The 27,385-nt window shown below is 26.5% G+C and overlaps 2 protein-coding genes across 2 annotated transcripts in view; both read left to right on the forward strand.

Moving 5' to 3' along the window:
• The first annotated feature begins 635 nt into the window (after positions 1–635).
• On the forward strand, positions 636–7,981 carry LOC100211804 (D-aminoacyl-tRNA deacylase 2). Its single transcript, XM_065803332.1, has 7 exons — positions 636–835; positions 1,026–1,095; positions 2,516–2,613; positions 5,290–5,327; positions 7,395–7,461; positions 7,624–7,678; positions 7,821–7,981. The coding sequence occupies exons 1-7, from the start codon at positions 743–745 to the stop codon at positions 7,889–7,891; spliced, it is 492 nt and encodes a 163-aa protein (XP_065659404.1). The 5' UTR covers positions 636–742; the 3' UTR covers positions 7,892–7,981.
• A 10,567-nt stretch (positions 7,982–18,548) lies between these two features.
• Positions 18,549–27,385, forward strand: part of LOC105848731 (ribosomal RNA-processing protein 7 homolog A) — a 37,869-nt gene continuing 29,032 nt past the window's right edge. Inside the window, exons 1-2 of the mRNA XM_065803333.1 lie at positions 18,549–18,727; positions 21,129–21,251. Of these exons, the coding sequence (XP_065659405.1) occupies positions 18,578–18,727; positions 21,129–21,251 (273 nt within the window). The 5' untranslated portion in view covers positions 18,549–18,577. The remainder of the gene's footprint in view (positions 18,728–21,128; positions 21,252–27,385) is intronic.

Here is a 27,385-nt window from a genome sequence, read left to right on the forward strand (position 1 = left end):
AATTTTTTATAATAAATTCTTTTTAACTACAAGTTTACATTATATATTTATGTTTTCTGTTAAAATTAATGTTGTTGTTTTATTTTGTTGGTGCGCATACATTTTTGTATTTTTCTCAATGTATATACCTAGTTTGTATTATGTATCAAGATTGTATTTATCCTATAAATAGTTTTGCATTATTTTAAAAAGATTATTGCTTTGTTTTTTATTTTACACATTAGAAATTTACTTTCATGATTGTGTTGTTTACTTTGTTGTGATGGAAACGAAGAGGGAAAATATAATTTTTTTAAATATGCTTTGTTTATGCCACTATCAACTTTTGCTGTTAAAACTAAAAAACTAAGTTAGACTTTTCCTTACAGAAAAAGTTAAGAATGGTACTACTAATAGTGCAGTTTTCTGAAAACCTTTTAAGTCAAATTAAACTCTTTTGCATAAAGCAATAGAGCTTACAAAAAGCAACAACTATATTTTTTCAATGCTAACATGTCAGATTTTTTTTAAATTGTATTTTTTTTGTCACATACTTTATTTAGTTATTTGTTATAGTTATGAAATGTTCAAGAAAAGTTCCCTGCCATTTTCTAAGTAGTTTTAACTAAATGATAGTATTTCTTTTTCATATGATGAAATTTACTTTCTAAATATAATTAATTTTATAAAAGTTATACCAACTCCTCATTAAACTTTGAAATTGTTTTAAAATTTTAAAACTTATAAAAATGAAAAAGCCAAAATGAAATTATCAAGAGCTGTTTTGCAGCAATGTGTATCAGCTCGTTTGTTAGTTAAACCTGCTACTGATGAACAGCCTGCCGATTATGTGGAGGTGAGATTTTGTATTGCGCTAATGTCAAATGGTTTATTTTTAAATTTATTGCAGATATTAGGAATAGAGTTGTCAAAGATGGAGTTAATTTGATCTTTTTTTGTCTTTTATACTCATGGGTGGCCATTTATGGCAATTTTTAACTTCTTAATAATATGTTAAGCTTTAAAACTTTCTGTTTGTTTTATAGGTATCAAATGGCGTTGTTATATTTATATGTTTTATGAAAGGCGCTAATTCCATTTTAATTCCTAAGTTAGGTGAGATATTTTTTTTGCTAGATTTTTTTAAAACTATATTTTGTTTAAAATTGTTTAACTACTCTAATAATTTTATTAATCCTTAACAACGATTTATAATTTAAGTAAACTTTTTTTTTAAAACACGTTTGTTAAGTATTTTGGCAAGAAAAAAAAAAAAAACCTTTGTTATTTTTATTATTTATTGTTTTATGTATTATGTTGTTATATATTTTTTTGTTTATTATTTTATGGACTAATAATGATAATAGTAATAAAATAGTTGTAATAAATAAAAAATAAAAATAAATAAACTGTTAAATTTCTTTTGAATATAATATATGTGTTTAGACTTATATTTTGTTTTTAATTGTAACTAAGGTTACAATGTCGGATTTTTTAAATTTCCAGGTCTTTTTATAAATCTTTAATATAAGTAAATTGTAATAGTTTAATAAGCTTCAGGTTTACATTGTAAGAAATATTTAAATCTCAAAATTAAAAGAATATTCTAAAGAAGTTAATATGTATGAGCTATTTTTATTAAAAAATAATCAGATTTTTTTTTTTAATTTAGACAAAATTTTTGATTTTATTTGTATATTAATTTGTGCTTACATTGCACATTTTTTGAGGTTTTATCCTTGCTTTCCATTAATTAGAATAAAGTTTATCATCTCCTTGATAAACTTTATTCCATGTGGATTGAAATTAGGTTTAGTATAGTCTTAGTTGTTGTTGCTTGTTTATGTGGCATTATGAAGGAGCTTTCATTTGCTTAACTAAGTCTCCTCTCTCTAAGTTTTTTATTTCTTTATCTCTCTAAGTTTTTTATTATTAAAAAAATTGTCAAAGCAAAAACCATCAGAAGCAAAAAAAAAAAATAATAAGATATGGTAATTTTCAGGTTTAAGTGTCTAGATCAAACTCGTCTGACTAATTTTATTCAAATGATATAGTTGAGCTTAAAATGATGGAAGTTAGATTTGTTAAATGAGAGGAGACTGCCTTCACTATTTGCAATTAAGTCTTTAAATTTATTGAACACATTGAGCAATGTTAAAATGCTACTTTGTTATAGTCAACATTTTTTATGTTTTTTATTAAAAACCTACTGGCTCAAATAGCAAAAAAAACAAACTGAAAGAGTACAATATATATACTTTTTTTTGCTCAAATTTCCGTTTAAATCTTGATTAATCATTTTGTTGTTGTTGTTTTATCATGAAATATTTATTTCGTTAATTTTAACTTTAATTGCAAAACATGTTTTATTGCTTGCTGCAAACCAGAAAAGAAAACTTATTTAGAATATTATCTAAAAATTTAAAGAAATTTAAGTATTGCTTATAATCATTTTTATATTTACTTATTTAGAATGTTATCTCTTTTATATTTACTTATATAGAATGTTTCAATCATTTTAAAATCTTTGTTTTAGTTAAATGTCTTTTGGAAATCAAATTGAGTTATTGTGCTAAGCAAAATAAGCGTGTTTCAATATTAGAACTACCTGGAGACATTCTTATAGTACCACAAGTATGTCTTTTTTTAAATTTTGTTGTTGTCTTGTTTTATACTAATTTTGTTTTAATTTTCAGAAATTTGTCTCAAAAAACAAAATTATGGTAGATTTGTAGTATAAGTCTGATATTTAGTTAATCTAGTTGTGAGCGAAGGTAGAAGTTTGGAATAATCAGTGTATTTGATGGGATTCATCTAAGAAGGTCAAGGTGGTTTCATCAGAGAAGGTGGTTTGTACATTTATAGCATAAAGATACAGAAGATTAGATTAGTATTTTTTAGAGAAAAACATAAAGGCAGATATAGGAAAACTTAGAAATAGTGTGTAACAGGGTAAATAATATGACCTTTGACTCATTACAAGGTGCAAGTTGTATACCAAAGAGTTGGGTTTAATGAAATATAATCTGCAAGAGTATTGAATAAATGTCTTAAAGAAAAGAAATTTTTTTATTATTATTATCACATTCGTTTCATCAAACCTGCACATTATTGTGAGATTAATTTAAATTTATTTTTGCATCTCAGTGTTGATTGTTGTTATTCTTCTGCTCATATGACTCTAATACTTACATGCTCTCTTTATGTTTAAAATGACACATGAAATGTTTGGCCTGGACACATACATTCTTAATAATAATACTATTTGTTGTGATGGCATGTTGTGAGACTAGGATTAAATCTTCTGACAATTCTTTTATTTATTTTATCAGAATCACTTTACTCCATCAACTTTCTATTGTGTTTACCGTTTTTAAAAGACTTTTATTTTTAAATTTCTTTTTGAGAATATATTGATTAATTTTTTTTTCATTACCAATATGACATTATTACTGTTTTTAATGACTTTATGACAATATTGCTGTTTTTACCGCATATCGTACTGAATGGTTTTGTTCAGCACAAGTCATTTTGGTAAAGCTTAACATTTTTTTGCAAATCTTACCTATATAGAGACCCCAGCTTGTGATCAGCATTTTGTCATTCTCCTTTAGATGGTTTAAAATGCTTTGATCACTTTCTCATGAAGTAGGTGAAAATATTGAAATAAATAATTTTGATCTCAAAACGATTATCTCATTCCTTACATCAGACTCTCTTGGTCATGTTATACTTTTTTTTGCGTCTTCTTTTGATTGTGTTTTTGTTTCCCACCAACTGGAAATTGGTATCTATGGTTCCAATTTTCAAAAGCTTTGGAGATCACACTGGCTCATTTGACTGTCACCCAATTATTCTTTTTACTATTATTAACGAAGTTTTTTGTGTCATTAACAAACTTCTAATACCTCAGCTTGAGTTTTGCTTATATTGATAAATTGCTATGCCTCTGATTTATATCTTCTTGCATTATTTTTTAGAATTGATCTTTCTTGAAGACCATATATTTAATCTGTATATATGGTTAGCGAAGTAAGCATCTTCTAAGTTTGCCGTTCTTTATTGTGCTTACCATTTTCTTACTCCTGATTCTTTTCTCTACCTCTAAAAATATCTCATTTTACCCTGTATCTAATACATTTGTCATATTTGCGCTGGTTTATCTAACCAAGCTCTTTCTGTTTCTCTTTTACTGCAACTTTATGCATAACATTATTTAGCTTGCATCGATTTTTTTTAAATCTAGTTTTTGATCTAGTATGATAATTACATTATAGATTTCATTTTGTTTAATTATAATCTAGCTATGTTAACTATAATCTATTATAATAAACAAGATTATATTTATTAGGTATAATTATTAACTATAATTATGTTTAATAATAAACTAAAAGAATAATTAAATAATTTTTTTTTTTCAAATTATGAATTTCTTTCATGATTTGAATATAAAAGCATGTCTAAACTATGTTTACAATTTGCTTTTGAATGTCTAAAAGTCAAAGAATATTCTTAGAACACCCAGCCCAAGATTTGATAAAATGTTTATAAAGGTAGAGAACGGTAACAAGTAGAAAGAATGGCAAGCACATTAAAGAAAAACAACTCTACAAAATTAGAAATCCATTTGAAAAGTTAGCAGATTGTATATATTTCCTTCCAAGGTCCGTAGTGAGTATTAAAGCAAATGAGAGTTCTGGTAAAACACGTTTGCAGGATTTTGACAAAAATGTCATCTCGACTACAAGCTGTAGAAGAGTTTCAAAAATAACTTCACAAACAGATGAAGACAAACCCATATATGAGAAATGAAATATTAGACTTCCTTTTGTTAATAAGACTGTAACAAATATTTTTAAAGTTTATAGAGTCTGACTTTTGTAATTAAGTATAAGATTTAACTGTTTGAGAATAATGGGCTTTAGCATTTAACAATATCTTTTTGCATCAGATATTTCATGCATCATTTTATCATTATTTCTTGCAACAATAAAGACAAATATTCTCAGGAAAAAAACTCTCTTGAAATAGATAAAAGAAGTCATTGCAATTAAAAATAACTGCAGCGCAAAGTGAAAAATATGGGTTTTAATAAGTTTTGACTTGAAATTGACGGGAAGGAATAAAAAATTTGATGCCTACCTGAATCAAAATCCTGATTCTTTCAAATTTATTACTAAAATATTTTTATTTTTTTGAATTTGTATTATGTATTCATATTCTAAATATGTCGTCTGTTTTTGATTGTGTGTTAGAATTTATCATTAAATTATATCTTATTTATTTCGAGCAATAAATATAATTATTTAGGCCACATTAGGTGGGAAAGTTAAAGGAAAGGTTGTTCAGTAAGTACTGTTATTATTATTAAAATTTAAATTTAGCGTAATCAGTTTTTAAAAAATAAAAAACAATTTTTTCGTTTTTTAAGATTCTTTAAGTTACTTTGTCAATTGATTGACAATTTTAATCAAAGTTATTATGAATATTACTGTTGTACCAATAAATGTTACTTAATGAATTATAAAAGTTTTTTGCTGTAGTGGTTAAGCACTGCTTTGTAAGAAGTTTTAAGTTTGATTTCCACCGTATCCCTGGTAGTAGCGCACTCAACTTTTTTTTTCCGCGCAGCGGCTTTGTGAAAATGTTTCGGAACTGGCTGAGAAAGGATTGTAGCAACAATTAAAAGAAGATGAGTAGTCTTCTCGACTGTAGTGATCCAAATGGCATCAGGGATGCAAGTACCCAAAAGTAGTTTATATTTTAGCCCGAGATTCGATAAGGTTTGTTCAATAATTGTGTAAAGCTTTAAAGTTGTTAGATTATATACATAATGATAGTATCATTGTGAAAAGGTGGAAACTATATTTTTATTGTGAAAAAATGGAAGCTAATATAAACAAATTTTTTAGTTGTTTTTTTTTCTCCACGTGGGAGCATTTAACCACAAGTTCGTGCCGCCTTTACCAACGTCACTTATTGGACGAGAGCCGGTAGTGAACCTCTTGGTTCTGAGCTAAAACTCTAAACACTGTTCCACGGCTGCTTAATAGGGGTGTTCAAAAAAATAAAAATTTTAAAATGCGAATACACAAGAAGCCTAATTTGGGGCAAATATAAAACAATTGCGATTACAAAAAAAAAATTCCAAAATATTGACGTTTGCCTTGTGCTCAAGCGGCAAAATACCCCGAAAAATGCCCAAATTGATCCTAAATTATTTGGCTTTGAGTGCAAGGTAAATCTCAATATTTTTTTTTCTAATGTGATCATAATGGTCCAAATTTTTTATTTCGATTGTTGTGTTTCCTGGTTTTTTCATAAGTGTTGTTCAAAAAAAAAAAGATTTCACATAATTTATGCAAAAAAAAAAAATCTTTTTTTTTTTGCGTATCGGCGCTAAATTCTTTTTTTGCGCATTTGCGCTGAAATATATTTTGTGAAATTATTTTTTATTATAAACAATAATTATGAAAAGACTACGATACAAAACAATCTAAAAAAAAGCTTTAAATTAATATAATCACATTAGAAAATTTTTTTTTACAAATTATTGAGATTTACCTTGCGCTCAAAGCCAAATAATTTAGGAACGATTTGGGGCATTTTTCGGGGTATTTTGCCGCTTGAGTACAAGGTAAATGTCAATATTTCTGAAATTTTTTTTTGTACTCGTTTTTATATTTGCCCCAAATTTGGCTTCTTGTGTATTCGTGTTTTGAAAAATTTTTTTTTTTTGAACACCCCTACTGCTTAAGTTATTTTGTTTTCCCCAGTTATTTTATATATTAATTAAATAGTTTAAATTAATAAAATATGTGTTCCAGTGCAAAAAATGCAAAGAATTCAAAATTGTTTTTAAACGTTGCAATTCTGATGAAAACTTTAATATCCTTAGCTTTTCTGTTTAAAAATCTGAAAGATTTTTTGTAAAGATTAGTGATATTAAAAACTTGGTCATCAAGCTTGGTTATCATAGTTGAAACATTGCTTGTTAGCACAATAGTAACTGGGATCTTTGGATGTTGTACTTAATAATTCAAGCGCAAGATGAAAATTGTGAAGGTTTTACTGCAAAGCTTTTGAAAAATAATTATGCAAACAGAATTAAAATTGACCCAACCTCGTAATTGTAAGTTATAACGTTAAAAAAAAAAAAACTTTTTTACTATTGTTTTACAAATATAAATAGTTTTTTTTGTTTTTTTATGTGTTTTATTTGTCTATAATATATGTTTTATTTTGCTAGTATATAAATATACCTTTGTATATAATCATCGCCATTGATGGCGTTTTATTTTGAAATATATAACAGCAATAAACAAGTTGAAAGAATAGTTATTTTTGATTACTACCTTTAACAGTAGTTAAGATGAATGAATCTCATTGATTGAGTTAATTTAAAACATTTTTAGATATCATAATAACATTGATAAGGAAGTTGGCGAAGTTCTCTATCAAAGATTTGTTGATCACGTTAAAGTAAGAAATATGAATTTTATATTTAAATAAATTTTTTACGTAATTGTTATTTGTTTATCATATTAATCTTAAATTTTGATGTTATTACTATTCCCAACATTTTAGTGTTATCTTCTTGTTCCTCTAGTTTCTTGTTTTATGACTATCTTTTAATTATCGCAGGAGGTTTTTGAAGAAAACAGAATACATCTGCCAAATGAATGTTCCGTGAAAAATGGTGCGTTATCTAATTGTTGTTGTTATTATTAATGTTATTGTTGATATTATTGTTGTTAATATTACAATATATATAATAAATTTTTTTATTATTCACACTGTTTTATTTTTCATCAATTAAATTTCAGAGATTTCACATTTAGGAACTTATGGAAACCTTCAAGTCTTAAGTATGGAAACGAATGGCCCTTACACTCACGTTATCGACATGTAGTTTTTTCGATAATATTGTGTAAATATGAAATATTTATATAAAAGTCTTAGTTTAAAAAACACATGATCAAAACAAATAATCGAAAAGATACGAAGCATTTACAAAACATGCTTAAAAAGTACCAAAAAAGAGAAAAGTTAAAAGCTTTTCAAGTAGGGCTTAGCAATCTAAAATCAATGCTGCTTCAGTAATAAACATAAAAAAAGATTTAGTATCGCTGGACTTTATAATATCATTTCAGTCAAATTTTTTTAAGTCAGATTTAAAACTTTCTTTATTAATGTTTATAACATTCTTACCATATAAATTGTGTCTGCATGGTATAAATAATTTATTAAAATTAAGGCAAATACAAAGCTGATGTAAGTGATAAGAAATTTAAGTTGTCAAGTTTCCTGAACTAATTTCATTAGTTATCAAGTTAGAGAAAATAATGTCAATGATCAGTAATTCTTGTCGGCAATGTGATAAAGGGAGAATAAAAAAAAAGTTTAAAAATCGGTTTTGTTTCTGGTTAATATTTAAATCATTAAAAAAGACAAATTTATTTTTAGCCGATTTTTTAAAATAGGACGCACATGATATTAGTGAAAAAATTTATATCCATGCAAGGGTGTCTATAAATGCAATTATTTTTACTTTCATTGTTTATTTTTGTTTTATTGCCTTAGTCACACTAATTTATATTTATATATATATATATATATATATATATATATATATATATACAAACACACACACATATATATATAAATATATATATACATATATATATATATATATATATATATATATATATGTATATATATATATATATATATATATATATATATATATATATATACATACATATATACATATATACAGTCTTGGCCATAAGTTTGGAACCGATTAGGTTTTTTGATATAATTACACTTTTTATACCCAAAATATCAACAAAAACTTTTGAAATCATTTTTATTTTAAATATTATATACAAGTAAATATTCTGTCATGTAAAAAATGGTATCAGTATTTTGAATAATGTCCTTTGGCACCCAGTACTGCTGCTATTCTCGCTGGCATTGAATCGGACAATTTCGCGCAGTATTCTGGGGTTATGGCAGTTGTCCATACACGCTTGATGGCATCAATCAGAGACTTCTCTGACGTTGGATTTGTGGCAGCAACCTTCTGCTTAATCATTGTCCACATGTTTTCTATTGGGTTTAGGTCAGGACTTGAGCCAGGCCATGGACCCAAGACTTCGATATGTTTCTGTCTTAGCCAGTTGGTTACAACTGCTGCTCTGTGGCAGGGTGCACCATCATGCTGAAATACCTTACATTTCAGAATGTTCATGTGAGTGTTCAACTTTTCCTTTAATATCCCAAGGTAAACTTGAGCATTGATGGTTGTATTCTTTGGCATGAACCATATGCCACCTCGACCTGATGCCGAGAAACTTGCCCACACCATAACGGTAGGCGCCTGCTTCACAGTGGGAACAACATACCTGATGTTGTATCTTTGTTTTGCAGGTCTCCTGACATGTCTGATATATGAGGCAAACTGAGAAAAAGTTGACTCATCTGAAAACATAGTTTTTTTCCAGTCTTGTGCAGTCCAGTCTTTGTACTTGCGACAGAATGTCAAGCGGTCACGGATATTCTTTTTACTTAACATGGCTTTCTTTGCTGGACGACATGATGGCAGCTTGAATTCCTTCAAAAGGCGTCTTCTGATTGTTCTTGTACTGGCAGGAAGTGATGAATTTACTGCTATCTGGAGAGATGACCATGTTGGATTTGCAGCAGCAAGCCGATGTATCACCCGATCCGTTGTGGCAGAAGTTATGCGAGGTCGTCCAGACCTCTTTCTGGATTCCAGAGTGCCCAACTGCTTTGCTCTTGCAATGCCTTTGGTGACAGCAGACTTAGATATGTGCAGTATACCAGCTATTTTACTGTGAGAATAATTCTGCTGGTGTAGGATCATCATCTGTGCCCTTTTCTCCTTCGACAATTCAATACTTCTAGTCATTTTACGCACTGTACATGTTAATGTAGAATACTTACTGCTAATAATATAAATAATTATAAATTAATAGATCTATTTTTATGAATAGTATATATTATTGAATGATAATTTGCAAACATTTATACAAATAAAGCGATTTATTTGCATATTTTTTCTTCTTATATAACAATAAAAGGATAAATTAATTAATTTTATACTTATAAGAAGTTAAGCCTTACCTTTCGCACTGATATGCAGTTAATATATATGTAAATCAGCTAATTAATTGATTAAAATATAATGTATAGTTTGTTAATATAAGTAAGTATATTTCAACATTAGTTCAACCGAATATTAGTTCAGGTAAACATTAGTTCAAGGGAACGATAGTTTAGGCATTGAACAGTGTATAATGCAGCTTAATGAGGGTCATATTGTTCACGATGCTCTGCTGCGGTGTAAAGTTACACGATTCACGTTTTGCAACGATTAAGAAGTCGCGAAGGCATTTAACTATGCAACTGATGCTGCATAAACACGATGCTGCAGCAGTTAAATGCCGTACGCGTCATAGAAACGTTCCTATGAGAAAAAAATTCATCGGTTCCAAACTTATGGCCAAGACTGTATATATATATATATATATATATATATATATATATATATATATATATATATATATATATATATATATATATATATATATATATATATATATATATATATATATATATATATATATATATATATATATATATATATATTTATATATATACTTTTAATTATTATTACTAATTTTAAATTTGGTTTATTTTACTTTTATAACATTTAATCAACATACTTTTGGTAAATCTTTGTATCAATTATATCAATATAATTTATAGCAATAACTTAATGTTTGATGAAAATAAAATTAAATAACACATTTATTGAAGTTGAATTACAATAAGGAGTCTTCCTTAATGTACCTACGCAGGTATGGGAAAAGTGGGATTACTCCTAAACTTAAGAATGCGTACAAGGGCGAGGGTTGTTAAAGACAGTGAGTACCTACGCCCAAAGTGTTATAATATAGCTGGAGTAAGATCCAAGTAAAAATACATCATTTTTCAAGGATCAGTCTATGTAGTAATCAATTAAATAACACGTAATAATTATATTTTAAAGGTAACACTTCACATTCCACTTTTAAAACAAATTTTCTAATAAAATTGTTTCAAATCGTCATAACCAATCAAAGCGTTGCAAATAAAAGATGCAAGTTTAGAAAAATGCGAAAACAATATTTAGACTCTAAAATATTAACTAAAACACTACCAAATCTTATCTAGATATTCATAAATGATACAACATAAAAAACTCTAAACTCTAAATTAGAGTAAGTTTATTCTGATTTTTTTATGTGTTTTTTTTTAAACGAATAATAATAAATTTCTAGATTAGAATTGAAATAAAAAATGTCTTGGTTAGTATTAGTAGTATTTTTGCCGGATTAACAAAAAAATATTTGATATCTCTATATTTAAAATATAACAGTTTGTTTTTAAATCAAGCAAAAATACTACAATAAAAAATAAAATCCTGGAGAGATAATAAGTTCCTTGCCGAAAAAACGCTTTTCAAGAACGTAAAAAACCTATAACTAAAAGGGAAGCAAAAGATAAGGTTCAAACAAGTAGAAGAGATTGTCTAAAACTTTGACCTTTACACCTACTATCGAGGTATTCAAAAATCCATTACTTTACGCAGATCGTGATTTCTGTTGTGATTACTTCTTAATAGTTCGAACAAATGTTAAAAACTTATCCAATCAACTTCTAAGAGATTAATCCACTTCGACTTTCAATGGTAACAAACCACATTTTAAAATTTTCCTTTTTTATAGACATCATTTTCACTTGCCACTGGAATAATCATACTACAAAGACTGCACCACAGTTTTAAACAATTTTTGGATTATTTTTTCTCTGGTATAACAGCTAGACTGTTATGCCTCCTTGGTACGCGATTTTCTACTAAAACTGAGTTACGCGGTTTCTCTACTAAAACTTAGTTAAACTTCTATACTTAAGCACTCTTTTTTTTTTTAAAAAAAGTATTGAATTTCACGAGTTTTTAAAAAAACAATAATTTGTAATGTAATGTAGATGTGTCAAATGACCTACAAATTTTTTGCTTTTAATAATTTGAAAATTTATGCGTAACGAAAAGGGGGATTGATTTTGTAATAAACGATGAGTACGTTTACAGAATGAGGAAGGGTGTTGTTAAAAGAAGGAGGGTGATCTAAAATTAATGGTTTTACTGCCAACGTACTTTATGGATGCCCTCTAACTTATATTTTGTACTCATTTTACTAAATTATTCATGAAATATTGAACAAAAGTAGTATAAAATTATGAAATGGCAGACAGTTAATAAATGTAAGAAATATTTTCCTCAATATGTTTGCCTATGTAACTGCAATATGATTTCAATGGTGTTTACTTAGTGAATTCTGTAATCAACGATCGCGGCACCGATTTTTTATCTCGGGAAGGAAAGGCAGTCAATTTATATATTATATTTACAAAAAATTATTTTATATTAAAATCAAAAAATTTGGAAAAAAATTTTGGGGCCAAGGCACAGTAGATCAGGAGAACTAATTTTAAAGAAAAATTAAAATATAATTTAATATTTGTGGTAACGGATGCTGCATAAGTTTTTGTACAAAATAAAAACTTTAATATCATATTAACACATAAAAAAAAAACTAATCGGATTTTTTACTAAATTGAAGTATTTATTTGTAAATAAAAACCAGTTATTTCTTAAGCGAAAAAACTCCATCATCTGTATTAGATTTCAATTTTGAATTGACACCTTTCATAAGCAACTGTAAAAAATTTAAATCAAATTATTTTAGTTTTAATCAAATGCAATCAATCAAGAATTATTCTGACGAGGCTTGCCAATTTCTCTTGTCTTTCTCTTTGAGGAAAAATGTCCCCAGAAGTTTTCAATTGATTGTACTTGAGACACATTTGGTTGTCTATCAAATCTGGAGAATCTTAAAAGTAATGAGAACTTGCTAAATCTGGTCAAATAGTTAAAGTTGCCATGTTACTTCTAAATGAATGGAATCCTTTTTTTAAACATTTATTAACATAGATTGATGTATTGAATGCTACAGCCTTTGAACTATGAAACAATGGCTCAGATGCACCATAGTAGAAAACTGCAATCCCCATGTTAATAACATTTTTAGAAACTTTGCTTTTCCCACAATAAGAACAGTTTCTAGGCATATTTCTTTGATGTCTGTGTAGTATTTAGAATTTCCAGGCATGTTATCACCTAAAAAACATAAAAGTTTCTCATTGTCAATTACCAGAAGTGAATTCTGAGAAGAAGAGGAGCTGATTAACAACATTTCAGTTTTTTTTTTTGTTTTTTTTGCTTTTGTTTGTTGTTCAACGGTAAAAGACGAGCATATGCCAATTGATTTACATCAAATTTAAGACACAATTTTTTCTGACCGATCCTTTTTCGATTAGTTTGGCTTTCTTTTCCAGGATGTTAGATGACCATATTATTTTGATGATGAAGTCCTTAAGAATATTTACTATGCATTATTTTTATCCCATATTAGTTACTGTTGTCAAGTTTAGGGTTAATTAGAAAACTTAACTAAGTTGCTATTGTTTCAGCATCAATCCATTAGAATAATAAATTTATAGCCTTTAAAGTCATATACCTTTAAAAACCTTATATTTTAACCTTTACGATTTGAGTAAAGTTTGATAATCTTTTTTGTTTTGTTTTAGATTCTTTAAAGAAAAATTTGCCCTTTTAAATTACTAACCTTTTCACAGAAAGTAGACCAGTCTTGTATGCGTAGTAAATGAGTTTAAAAAATTACAACTTTATAAGCTTTATCATCTTTTCTTCATCTTAAACAAAACAAATTTTAAAAAGTTTTGAAAGTTTATTGTTATTACTACAATTATTATCAGCACATTTTTGTTTGTTTATATTTTTTCCTTTTTTTATTCATATTTTTTGCTAATTATGATTTCTACATTAATGTTTTAATAATAATAATATATAAATTTTTAAACATAAGTTTTACTTTGTTATTAATCATATCACATTTAAAAATTGGTGTCATTCCTTTGATCAGACTTGAATGAGTGACACCTTATAATTATTAACTTGTTATTAACTTGCTATTAACTTGTTATTAACTTGTTATTAACTTCTTATTTTAAAATGATATCATATTATACTTTTAACTGTTATTATATTATTTACTATTATTATTTTATTTTTTATTTATTTATTATTATTATTATAATTTTTATTATTGTAATTTTTATTATTATTAATTTTATTTCTACACTAAAATTAAAAATTAAAAATAAACAGCTTATTATTGTATTTGTTGATGTTATTTACAGGTGGAACAGCATTTATTTATTTTATTTATTTTTTCTTCTTTAGGTATACCATATAAAGACACATTTATTATCGTGAAAAAAAGAAAATAGATATACAAATTTGTTACGTATCAGATTGATAAAAATACATTAATAAAAAAAAAATATTGATACAACCTTTAATTTTAATTTCGGTAAAATAACTGTTATGTACAGGTATACGTACCGCAAAAACACCAAAAAAAATACATCTCAATAACTTTTTTATTATTTGCTTTTGAGAAAAACTGTTTTGAATGTGTTTAGAGTTGCTTAAAGTTCTTCCCAGCTAGTTTGATTAATTTTTAAGAAATAGTTTTGTTGTTATTGTTAACTGAACTTTTGTTGTTTTTTGTATGTGTACCCCAAAAACCGCATTCAATTTATCAATTGTTTCTCTGCAGCTAGCGAACCTATGAAGCTGAAATTTGGCGTGTCCTAATATTATTTGATCTGCTTTAAATAAAACCAGTTACTGCTAACTTAATCTTGGAGAAAATACCCGATGCACCACAAAAACCACAAGATAGGTATACCAAAAAACAACATTGTAGTTTTTAAATAACATTTTATAGGCTATACATTTGTTCTCACTTTTTACTATGATTATATTTGATTCTATGAACCTCTTGATTCTAAAGATGTCATTGCAGTGTTTTAAACAAAGTTTGCATCCTGTTTTTTACGTATTAAAAATCAATAACATTTTTAGAACATAATAATTGCATAAGAATTTATTAAAACTTACTTTGTGTTTGAACCTAGATCAAAATCTAAATTTTTACTTGAAAGTTGTTTTTTAGTATTTAGATATGTTCTGTAAGCGACTAATGTACTCTAAAATGTTTGACGATAATTTTTTTAATCAAATAGAGTTAGTTGGAGTAAAAAAATAACATAGATATAGCATAAGAAGGAAGCCAAAAGAAAGAAAGAAGATATTAAAGAAAAATTTATTAAATGTAAAGTTGAATGTTTTTGCAAAAAAAGGAAATGTCAAGCTTTTGGCCTAAAGCAATATCCTAATTTTCTTGATGTTCTCCGCTCAATTGGTTGATGGTGTTAAACCTGTTATGCTTTTACCAGCAAACCAGCACTTCTTCACATCTAAAAGACTGATATACGACCATTATAACGAATGCAACGACAATCAATAATCTTTTTTTGAATTAAAGTAATCAGTTAAAGTACTATTTTATTTATCTATGTTATCTTAACATTGTTGTAGTAACCTATTGTTATAATAATTTAATAAGGTCTGCAGCCATTTTAGATGACTGTGTTATTACTGCTGTGTTCAAAAATTGTTTTTAAGAAAAATATATATTATTTTCTTCAAAAAAAATCAAATACAATGGTAATTTATTGTTGTTGTATTTTATTTCAAAACATAGTCTATAAAGTGAATTCAATAAAATGTACCCCAAAAACAATAATAATACTTCCTTTCTTTATGAGGGTGTTATAAAGATTTACAACTACTTGAGGAAAAAAACTTTTTTCAGTATCTAGTTATAATCCATAGGTAATAAAAAAACTATATTTTGCTAACTTATTCTCTGATACGGCTTCTAGGTTCCTACAAAACAAAAAAAACTACACACTTTTATAATTGAAATTTTTACTCTAGTGCAAATACCAAAGTATTTAACAAATAAAAAAACCACTAAAGCTGCTTTAATTTATAGGTTGACATATTAGCTATCATAATATATCAAGTTTTTTGAATCCTTAATCTTTTTCTACATGCTAGGTCACTTAAGCCAACATTGTGGTTTTTGCGGTACGGTTGTTTTTGCGGTACGTATACCTGTATATTTATTTTTCCAAATTATAATATCTAAACAAAGAAATCTAAGAAGATTCAGCATTTTTGGGTATAAAACTCTAATCTTTTTTTTTATGTTATTAACATCTTTTTTTTTTTTAATATTATTACTAATTTATATTTTTTTGCTTATTGCAATCTATTTTACAAAAGAATAAGCATTTTTGCTTGCCGTTTAAACGACTTCCATTTAAGTCTTTTAATTTTTACCTTTTCAAATTTTTGCATGTTTTGGGGTTTCGTGACATAAAAATTCAGAATGATGGATTTTAGTTTTTTTAATATAATAGTTATTTTGATTGCAAATTTATAACTTTGAGCATATTTATATCAGTACTATTTGATCGCAAATTATAACTTTGAACAAGTGATGACGAAAGTACGTCAAAAAAAGAATTCGTTAGCGTTACCGAATATGGTAATATGCATATTATTTTTATATTTGAACATAAAAATAAGAGTTTGGCATAAATTAAGTTTTTCCAAGTTTAGGACTTTCACATTTGTAATCACATTAGAAGGATTATCTATTCTACACAGATTGTGAATTGCTTTACAGGCATGGTTTTGCAAGCCTTGTGATTTGATTAATTTTGTTTTGTGTTTATTAGCCTACTCTATACTAGCATATGTGGGATGACTATGAATTAGACTAAAGTAAAGTTTTTTTCTTCAACAGAAATTAAGAAATGGGCGCGATTTATATAAAATACCTATTGTAGATGATTTTTTGATTCAATGCGCCCAATATGATTTCTCCATGATAAATGTTCGTCTAAACTTTGCATATTTTTCCCGTTTTATTGTTATGTTGTTAATGAGTAACTCTGGAACTTTTAACGGTAGAGACATTAATTAACCTATTTATGAAATAAAATGAAGTTGTTTTTTTTCACTGTCTAAGGATAGTTTGTTTCCTCTGAACCATAAATTAAAGTTTTCCACTTCAGTATTAATTGCTCCGAACATCGGTTTTAAATTACTATGATTATAAAACAGTTGTGTCATAAGCACATATTAATGATACTATAGATGTAAATTAGCATACAGTGTTGATCGTTGATGTAAATCAAAAACAATAATGGTCCTAAAATTGAGCTTTGAGCGACCCCACACTCTGTATTAAGAACACTTGATTCCTTGTTTATTACAAACTGCTTTCTGTTACTCTTTTTTTTTAACCATTTATTCATTAGTCCTTTGATACCATAATGTTTTAACTTTGATAGTAAGATGCAATGATCAACTGCATTAAATGCCTTATATTTGCCTTGCTTGTAGCCTTATAAACACAATACCTCGTGTATGTTTTCCTAAGAATAACTGCATCTCAATAAACTAGTGTCTATTCTTAATTTTTTTTAAAGATTAACAGAAGTATGAGTGCATCATTGCCAGCGCTTCATAGGTAATTCCTCATTTTAAAACACTCGCTTCATGAAAGTTACTAAAAAATTACTTGAAAATAGACTCGGTAGCAACAAAGTTACTAAATTTTTGTTTATTAAGTGCAATTTTCTCTTTTCAGAGTCTCTCAAATTGATATAAATAAGGATGACATTTCCTTATTTTTTCCGTAAGAGAATGCTTTGAAAATTTTAATTTCAATTAGTTTAGCGCCGCGCTATCCTACGAAAAGAGGAGGGGAATAGCAACCCCAGATCTAAAGCTACTAATTTTTTTTGAGTTAAAAAGATACTAATCCCTCAATTATTTTGTATATTTTATGAAACTAATACTTTTTTTATTTTACCCTCAATTCCGATTCCCGTTCCTGGTAATAAATTAAAATAAGATAAATTAATAATTAATATTTTTATCTTAATTAGTTATAATTAAGATAAAACCACCACATGACATCCTTTCTATATATACATTCTATATATATATATGTATTTTTACTCAAAATATTTTGTAAATAATATATAACATCCCTGGTATATATATATATATATATATATATATATATATATATATATATATATATATATATATATATATATATATATATATATATATACATATATATATACATATATATATACATATATATATATATATATATACATATATATATATATATATATATATATACATATATATATATATATATATATATATATAGCATATATATATATATATACATATATATATATATATATATATATATATATATATATATATATATATATATATATATATATATATATATATATATAGCATATATATAATATATTATATATATAGCATATATATAATATATTATATATATAGCATATATATAAATATTTAGCAGCGATGTTACGTGATTTTTACAAAATATTACTTTCGTTTAAGTATCCGGACCTGGCCGGAATCTTGAATAATGTTTATATTCTGTTTTTGTAGCACGTGAATGAAATGGCTGCTGGATTTCATATGTTAAAGGTATCTTTTGACGAAAGTTCAACAAATGGTCATACATTGTTTATAAAGCGTCAAAACGTTAAAAATGATCCTAAAAACGATTATACTTTATTCGTTGTAAATCTACCACCTTACTGCGGGAAAGTACGTTCTTAAACATTATGTAAAAGCAATTTATTATTAGTATTTTTAATACTTTTTGAGTTTTCTGTCCTACAAAAAGTTTCTATATTTTAATTAACAAAATTTACATATAATATATATATATATATTTTATTATATTTTAATATATATTTTATATATATATATATTTATTATAACTATGTTTTTTTATTATATATATATATATTTTAAATATATGTATATATATATACATATATATATATATATTTTATTTTTATTTTTTATTTTTATAAATCTTTATTTAAAATTGATTAGCATTACAAGTAATGAATTGTACAATTTTATCTGTCCTTTAATATCAATAGTTTGCTAAGAATATATATATATATATATGCTAAATATATATATATATATATATATATATATATATATATATATATATATATATATATATATATATATATATATATATATATATATATATATATATATGCTAAGAATATATATATATATATTTGCTAAGAATAAATATATATATATATATATATGCTAAGAATATAATATATATATTTGCTAAGAATAAATATATATATATATATATATATGCTAAGAATAAATATATATATATATATATATATATATATATATATATATATATATATATATATATATATGTATGCTAAGAATAAATATATATATATATGCTAAGAATATATATATATATATATATATATATATATATATATATATATATATATATATATATATATATATATATATATATATATATATATATATATATATATATATATATATATATATATATATATATATATATATGCTAAGAATATATATATATATATATATATATATATATATATATATATATATATATATATATATATATATATATATATATATATATATATATATGTATATATTACTTAGGGATTTATTGCATATTACTATATATTACTTATGGATTTATTGAAGGAACTGCATCTAAATTTAATTTTTAAAATAAAATTTCTCAGGTAATTTTGCAATTAAGTTGCTTTAGTTAAACTTACTTTAGCACTCTCATTTGTAAAGAACTTAATTATGCAAAAGCTTTTTAGATGTACATACATCGACTGACAAATAGGGATTGGCGCAATTGAACATATATACATCGACTGACAAATAGGAATTGGCGCAATTAAATGTACATATATCAACTGACAAATAGAGATTGGCACAATTAAATGTAATTACATCGACTGACAAACAGGGATTGGCGCACTTAAATGTACATGGTTAAGGTTTGGGTCAGAATCAATTAGAAACTAATGGGTTTTGCTTTAAATTGTTTTTCTTTAAAGTGTTTATAAAATAATTATGGTGAGTAATTAGCACTTTTAGTGTAATTTTTTAAACTTCAACATCAAATTAGAGTGCTTTCCTCAAAATTTCAGGTCAATGTTTTTATAAGATTTTTAATCAGCATGAAATTCTCTATCGAAATCAATCATAAAATAATAGGGGTTGACAACTGAAACAGTGCCATAAAAAAATTTATTTAGGCCGCTGAACTGCAGGATTACTCTTTTCTGATTTTTATCTTTCAAATATTAGCTTTATATTAGCTTTCAAATTTTATTCTATTTGCCACATGGCACTTTAAGGGCAAGGAAAACAGCAAATCACTATCTTTACTGCCTATAAATGCATTTTTTTGAGCTGTTACTTTTATATACAAAAAGTTGTTATAATTTCATCTGCATCTACAGTTATGTATTTTTGTTAAATAAATGCAACAAAAGTATATTTGTACATCAAAACTGACATTTTTAAAGTTAGCACAGAATTTTGCTTAAAAAAAATGCTTTTGGAAAATTTGTTTTAGTTAAAGAAGGTTTTATAGATTAAATAAAGTGAACCAGGTAAACAAAGCTGTTGCAAAGTAGAATCTGTTATTACTAGTGCTCATTAAGGCAGAAAAATAAAAGTTTTTTGTCTGGAAAAATATTTTCAAGTAAAAGTTATATAGCTTTGCTAAGATTACAAATAGTTAACAGTCTGTTCGAAAAAATTCCTAATTTGTTATTGCAAAATAAGTTTGTTGTGTTGTTAATCAACAACTTTTTAATATTTTTAAAAATGCTTGTAAAGTTAAATAAAAACATTTTTAATTGAGATTTTTAATTTAAAAGAAATAACGAGTAATGCAAATAAAAAAAGATGACACAATTTTTTAAAAAAAATTTTGGTAAAATAGTGTCTTGTTGAAACATTTTTTTTTAAGATTTTTTAACAGTTCCAAACTTTTAATGTAAATATGATTTAGTATTTTAGTGAATTAGCAACTCTGTGTATTCCTTTGAAAATTTTATTTCATTTCTTTAAATGCATCATTTTGATTGCAACTTTTTTTAAATTATAGATTGGTTTGGAAAATATATTTTCAGAGTGTGGCGAAATAAAATCAATTTTAATTAAAGATCAACCAGGACCAGATGAAGCTGAAAAGACAGATATTATAAAATGGCTCAACAAAGAGAAATATGTAAGTGTTGATAATTATTTGTCATGTTTTTAAATACTTATTATGATATTTTATTTACTTATGCTGTTATATAAAGTATTAATTTTTTTATATTATTGTTGTTGTTGTTTTTGTACTTATGTTGTTGTTTTTGGAGTTTGAATATCAAAAATAGAGCATTCTCATGAATTTGATTTTGATTTTTTTGTTAATATTCTAATCCCTTATTATTTACACACATTTTCAAACAACATACAACCTCGTATAACCCTTGCATGTTGCACTGAATCAGGAAATGTTTGTAATTTTTCTTCTCTGCAAAAAGTATAATACATGTCTTTTTTTTTCATATATAAATAATTGATATATGAATTGTAATAACATAATTATATGCATAAAATATGTTTATGGAAAAGTAATATATTATAAAATTACTGATAGAATAATCTTAACTAAGGAATATCATGTTAATCACTATTATTTGTTAAATGTGACTAACACTGCATTTGTAAAATGCATATGTACATTGACTGAAACTTTCAAATAGAATTAAATCATTTCAAATAAATCAATAATTACATTTACAAAAATTCTTTTTATTTTTATAAAAATTATAATATGCATACATTTCATAAAGTATTTGGTAAAGTATTTTACTAACCAGATTTAATTTTTGTTTTCTGGTATTTAGTTTTGGTTAAATTAAATCAGGGAAAACAGTTGTCAGATCAGGAAAAATCAAGGAGTTTCATAATAAAATATTGGCAGACACCCTGAATAAACTTTAAAGGAGTTTTAAGTAAGTGGTAATCTATCCCTATCCAAGTCTTATCAAATTTGGTCATTAAATATATTTAAATATAATAATAATAAAATAATAAATTAAGTAATTGAATAATAAATTAAATATTTGGTCGTTAAATCAAAGGTGCGTAGTACAAATGATTCATAAATAACAAAGTTTTTTTTTTTGAATTGTAGTTTTTGAAGATTTTAAAGTTCAATAGTTATATAGCTGCTCTGAATTGTAATGACTCCTGAAAACAGTTTAGACTGTTCAACAACTGCAATACATTGCATGTATTACATTTCAAGTAATGCTGCTCTTGATAGAATATTTAAAAAAAAAACTGAAACTTTTACCTTTGTAATAAGTTCCTGATTATTTATAAAGTTTCCTATATTTTTTCTAGTTCATGATATTTTATATAATTCCTGATTTTACATAATGCAGTTTTAAGTATTTTGTCTAGTTTCTGATATTTTATGTAGTTATTTTGTACTGGTTTCTGGTATTATATAGTTCCTGATATTTTAGATCAGGTCAGAATCAAGATCATATAAATATTTTATGTTAATCTGAAACATATTAAAATTTAACTGTGCACCTATAGAACAGAGAATATTGCGCTAGCTAAATGGAATACAATCAACTCAAAGAGTATAAATAAATGTGTACAAAAAGAGTTACATTACCTATTTTGACATAATTGCATAAATTTCATAGTTGCATAGTCAATTAAAAGTTTCATGTTTTTAGTTATGGAAGTGTTTTTCATGAGACAAACAATTTTTTCATTTTTGACCTCAAGAAAAGCTGGAAAAAGTTTTTATAATGCTGTTATGTGCACGTTGCCAATTGTATACCTAGTTATCAAATTTGTTGACTGTCAAGTTTGATGGCTAGAAATAAGTCCATTCGTACAAATCTTAAATTATTTGATTTTCCAGAACATTTTAAATAGTATATTACACTCTATTACAAATAAAATAATTTAATATTCTACATAGTATCATTTGATGTTGTAGATGTTTTAGTTTCATTATAGTAGCTACTTTTATTTTGTTACAACTCTTTCTCAACCTTTTAACTTTAAAACAAATGCCTTGAAAAACAAAGCAACTGCAGGGAGAAACACTTTAGTGTAGTACTACCACATTCAAATTGATGGGATGTAGTATGGATTGAACTTGGAACTTGGAACTTCAAAACTACACTGTTACTATGCATAAATACATATATGTATATATATATATATATATATATATATATATATATATATATATATATATTATATATATATATATATATATATATATTATCAGACCTTGTTTTAAATAAAAAATGCTTAACGCGTTATTTGACGTCATAAAATTCTTTATTTCTTTATTTTTTAAAGACATTAACTTTTTAAATATTTGAAAGTACTGTAACTTTTTTAAATATTTGAAAGTACAACTATACTGCAATAATATTAATTACCGCAAAATGAGATAAATGTTATTTAACAGAATTTTCATTATTACTATAATGGAATGTTTATTTTTTTTATTTACTTTTTTTATTTTGCATTTTTATCAATGTTTAGTATTGACAAATTTCTTTCTTTTCTCGACATTTGCATAAATGAATAAAAATATGCTAAATTTTTGAGTTTTTAAATAATAATAATATATTTTATATTAATATATTTCTTAAATTTCTAATAGCATCTTTGCAACTACAAATGATTTAAAAAAAAAAGAAGAAGTTAGCGAGTAACAAATAAAAAAATTACATTATTTACTTTATTTATTTAAAGTTTATTATTTTATTATTAAAATTACATCTCTGAATATATCGCTTATTAAAAAATATTGGCTGCGATTTAACTTGTGTTGTAAAAAAAAAAAAGTTTAACTTGCGTTTTGTGCAAACTTTTAATGCAGCCGTTTATTTAAAATTTAATTTTGAGTACAAAAAAAAATGTTTAGGTAGGAAAACCAAAAAACATTTGCAATAAAAATAAGCTGATTTTTTTTTTAAGAACAGATAAAATTTAAAAATTGAACAATATTAGAACAATATTTTTAAATAGATTAGACAGTTAAACCCAAGCATTAATTTAGATTTACAAAATATATAATTTAATTTTAAATCAAAATTAAATAATATATATTTTTTAAATCTAAATTAAATTATATATTTTTTCTATCAGAATAAAATTGTATATTTTTATTAAATTAGTTTTAAATTAAACCATATATTTTTTATCAAAATTAAACTTTGCTTCAAGCAAAGAAAAAATAAAAATAAATTTTTAATTTTATTTGAGTTTTTTGACACTTACCTGCTTAAAATTCTTTCTCAAATAAAACTTTTAATTTTATTTGAGAAAGAATTTTAGGCAGGTAAGTGTTCCTAAAACACACTCCACTCTCAAACACACCTCCTGTGGTATCTAAAAAATATGCAGTTTTATGCCTTGTAGGTTATGCCTTTTTAGGCAAAGGTTAGGAGACGCCAACTCTGACTTAAAACACCCCCTGCCTTGAGGCTCTTAGTTGAGTAAAGGCTAGAGATGGTGTCTTGATAAAAATACTCATCTTGGGCAGATGTTAAATGCACCCGGCTACTGTCTTGTAGAAGGCCTTCTAGGCAACAACTTGAGGGGTAAACAGATTTTATCTGTTGACCAGCCTCGTACCCCTTCTTCATCAATTAGGCTGGCGCAGATGTATTTTTAAAACATTGTTTCTAGTTTAGGATGTTGAATGCTAGATCTTCTTAACTTAATGCATGGGTTTTGCTTGTGTCTCTGTTTTATGACTAGGCAACTCATTCATTATCTCCTAATGAGAGTACAGCTCTAAAACTCAGTTTTATGGTTCTGAGGCTGGCTGGTAGTCAGGTTTCTCGAACTCTGTGGTAACTCTCAGAGAGGCTGATTCCATCAACAGCTGTAAAACATCAGAGTACTAACAGTGCCATGTTGCACATGGATGATGTCCCAGTTTGTACTTTTAGTGTGCATTGTCAAGGCCACACTTGGAGCCCTTTGTTACAGCTTAGGGTTTATTAATAGTAATGAGGCAATTGCTTGGGCTATTAAGCAGTGTACTGAGTACCATCTATGCTTTGAGTCAAGTTCTTTAACAAATTTAAAAATGACTAAAGTACCAAAAATACAAAAAACTATCATCATCACCAAGTTCTCTAAACCTATCATTCACTGATAATCGTGGTCTTTGAAGTAACTTTTCTTCTGTTGAGTCTTATCTCTTGCAAAGTTCACCAGACCTACTTGCTCTTTGTAAGACTAATTTGAGTTCAGCTGTCTCATCTTATGATCTTAGTGTTGATGGTTATCTTCCTTTAATTTGTAAAGACTCCAATAGTCACATGCTTGGCCTGGGCATTTATATTTCTAAGAATTCACCCATTTGTCAGGAAACTAAGTTTGAATCCACATACTATTTGCTAATTATGTTCTTTTGTTTAGCAACACTTAACTCTATTAACTTTCTCTTTGTTCTATATTGCTCTCCTTCATCTCAAGACTGCACTCTTCCTAATGTTATTTCTGATCATATTGATCAATCCCTCTCTCTATTCATCAGCCAATATTGTTGTTGTCGGTGACTTTAATGCTCATCACACTGAATGGCTCAACTCTAGTATCAGTGACTTTGTAGGCATTAAAGCCCAAAACTTTTGCCTTTCTCAATCCCTAACTCAAATAGTCAATTTTCCAACTCGCTTTCCAGACAACTCGAATCATTTACCTTCTCTACTCGACTTATGTCTTGTTTCTAATCCTAGTCAGTGCTCAGTTTCTCCTCATTCACCCTTAGGTGTTTCTGATCACAATTTAATCTCTCTAAAACTGATGATTTTCTTCATGATTTTCTTCGTGATGGCCTTGGGTAGAAATCTTTTGTCTTCCTGTTGACAAACGTGCTTCTTACATAACTTCGTGGATTCAAGCAGGGATGGAATCTTTTATTCCCTCTCGACAATTCCAGGTCAAGCCTCATTCTTCTCCATGGTTTTCCTCACATTGTGCTGCTGCAATTGCCAATCAAAACCGTTACTTCCATATCTATCAGCAAAATAATTCTCCAGAAAACAGACGTCTTTTTATTACTGCTAGAAACCATTGTAAAAAAGTTTTGTCTAACCCCAAAGCCCACTATTCTCAGGTAATGAAATCTCGTATTTCATGACAAAAATTGGGCTCTTGTGACTTCTGGAGAATTTTTAATAGTAACAATAATAAGGACAAATCAGTTATTCCACCTTTCTTCTATCGTTCAGACTTTGTCACCTTACCTAAAGACAAAGCTGAATTGTTTGCTAAGAACTTTTCATCAATATCATCTCTTGATTCCACTGCGTTCTACCTTATATAGCTGACAAACAGGTTGATCCATTGCTTGACATGCGTATCACTCCAGCTTCTGTATATAAAGTGATTTCCTGCTTAGATTCTTCTACTGCTTGTGATCCGGACAACATATACAACATACAACACAGCTCCCGAGAACACTTCTGCAAGACAATAGTCTTGCAGAAGTGTTCTCAGGAGCTGTTATCTATACTTTCAAAATTATTTAACAAGTGCCTATCAGAGTCTTGTTTTACAGCCTGCTGGAAAGCAGTATCTGTTATCCCTATTTTCAAAAATTCTGGAGAGCAATCTGATATGTCAACTACCGTCCCATTAGTTTTCTTCCTATCATAAGCAAGGTTTTTGAATCTTCAATTAACAAACACTTAATCTTTCATCTTGAATCTAATAACTTACTTTCTGATCATTAATATGGATTTAGATCTTCTCGTTCTACAGCCGATTTGTTGACAGTAAAAACCGATAGGTTTTATTGTGAATTAGATAGATGTGAAGAAGTTAAGGCTATAGGATATATAAGGCTATAGGATATATAAGGCTATAGGATATATAAGGCTATAGGATATATAAGGCTATAGGATATATAAGGCTATAGGATATAGGTTAAGGATAAATGTGAAGAGGTTAAGTTGTCCTCAATGGGCGGCACTCTTCTTATTCCTGTCACTTCAGGGGTTCCTCAAGGTTTAATCCTTAGCCCTATACTCTTTTTAATTTACATTAACAATCTTCCAGATATTCTCACATCTAATGTTCGTTGATGATACTACCATACTCTCTGATTGCTGAAGGGGGCATTTGAGCTTGAAAAGGATCTAACTTTTGCTACAGCATGGGGATCACAGTGGTTGGTTAACTTTAATTCAGATAAAAGTCAATTTTTTTCAGCCAATTGTTATTGCAATAATTTAGATCTTCCTATATTTATGAACAGTAATGTACTCAATCAGTTGTCTGTCCTTCATCTTCTAGGATTAACTCTTA

Source organism: Hydra vulgaris, chromosome 08 (genome assembly GCF_038396675.1).
Source record: "Hydra vulgaris chromosome 08, alternate assembly HydraT2T_AEP".
Classification (NCBI taxonomy): domain Eukaryota; kingdom Metazoa; phylum Cnidaria; class Hydrozoa; order Anthoathecata; family Hydridae; genus Hydra; species Hydra vulgaris.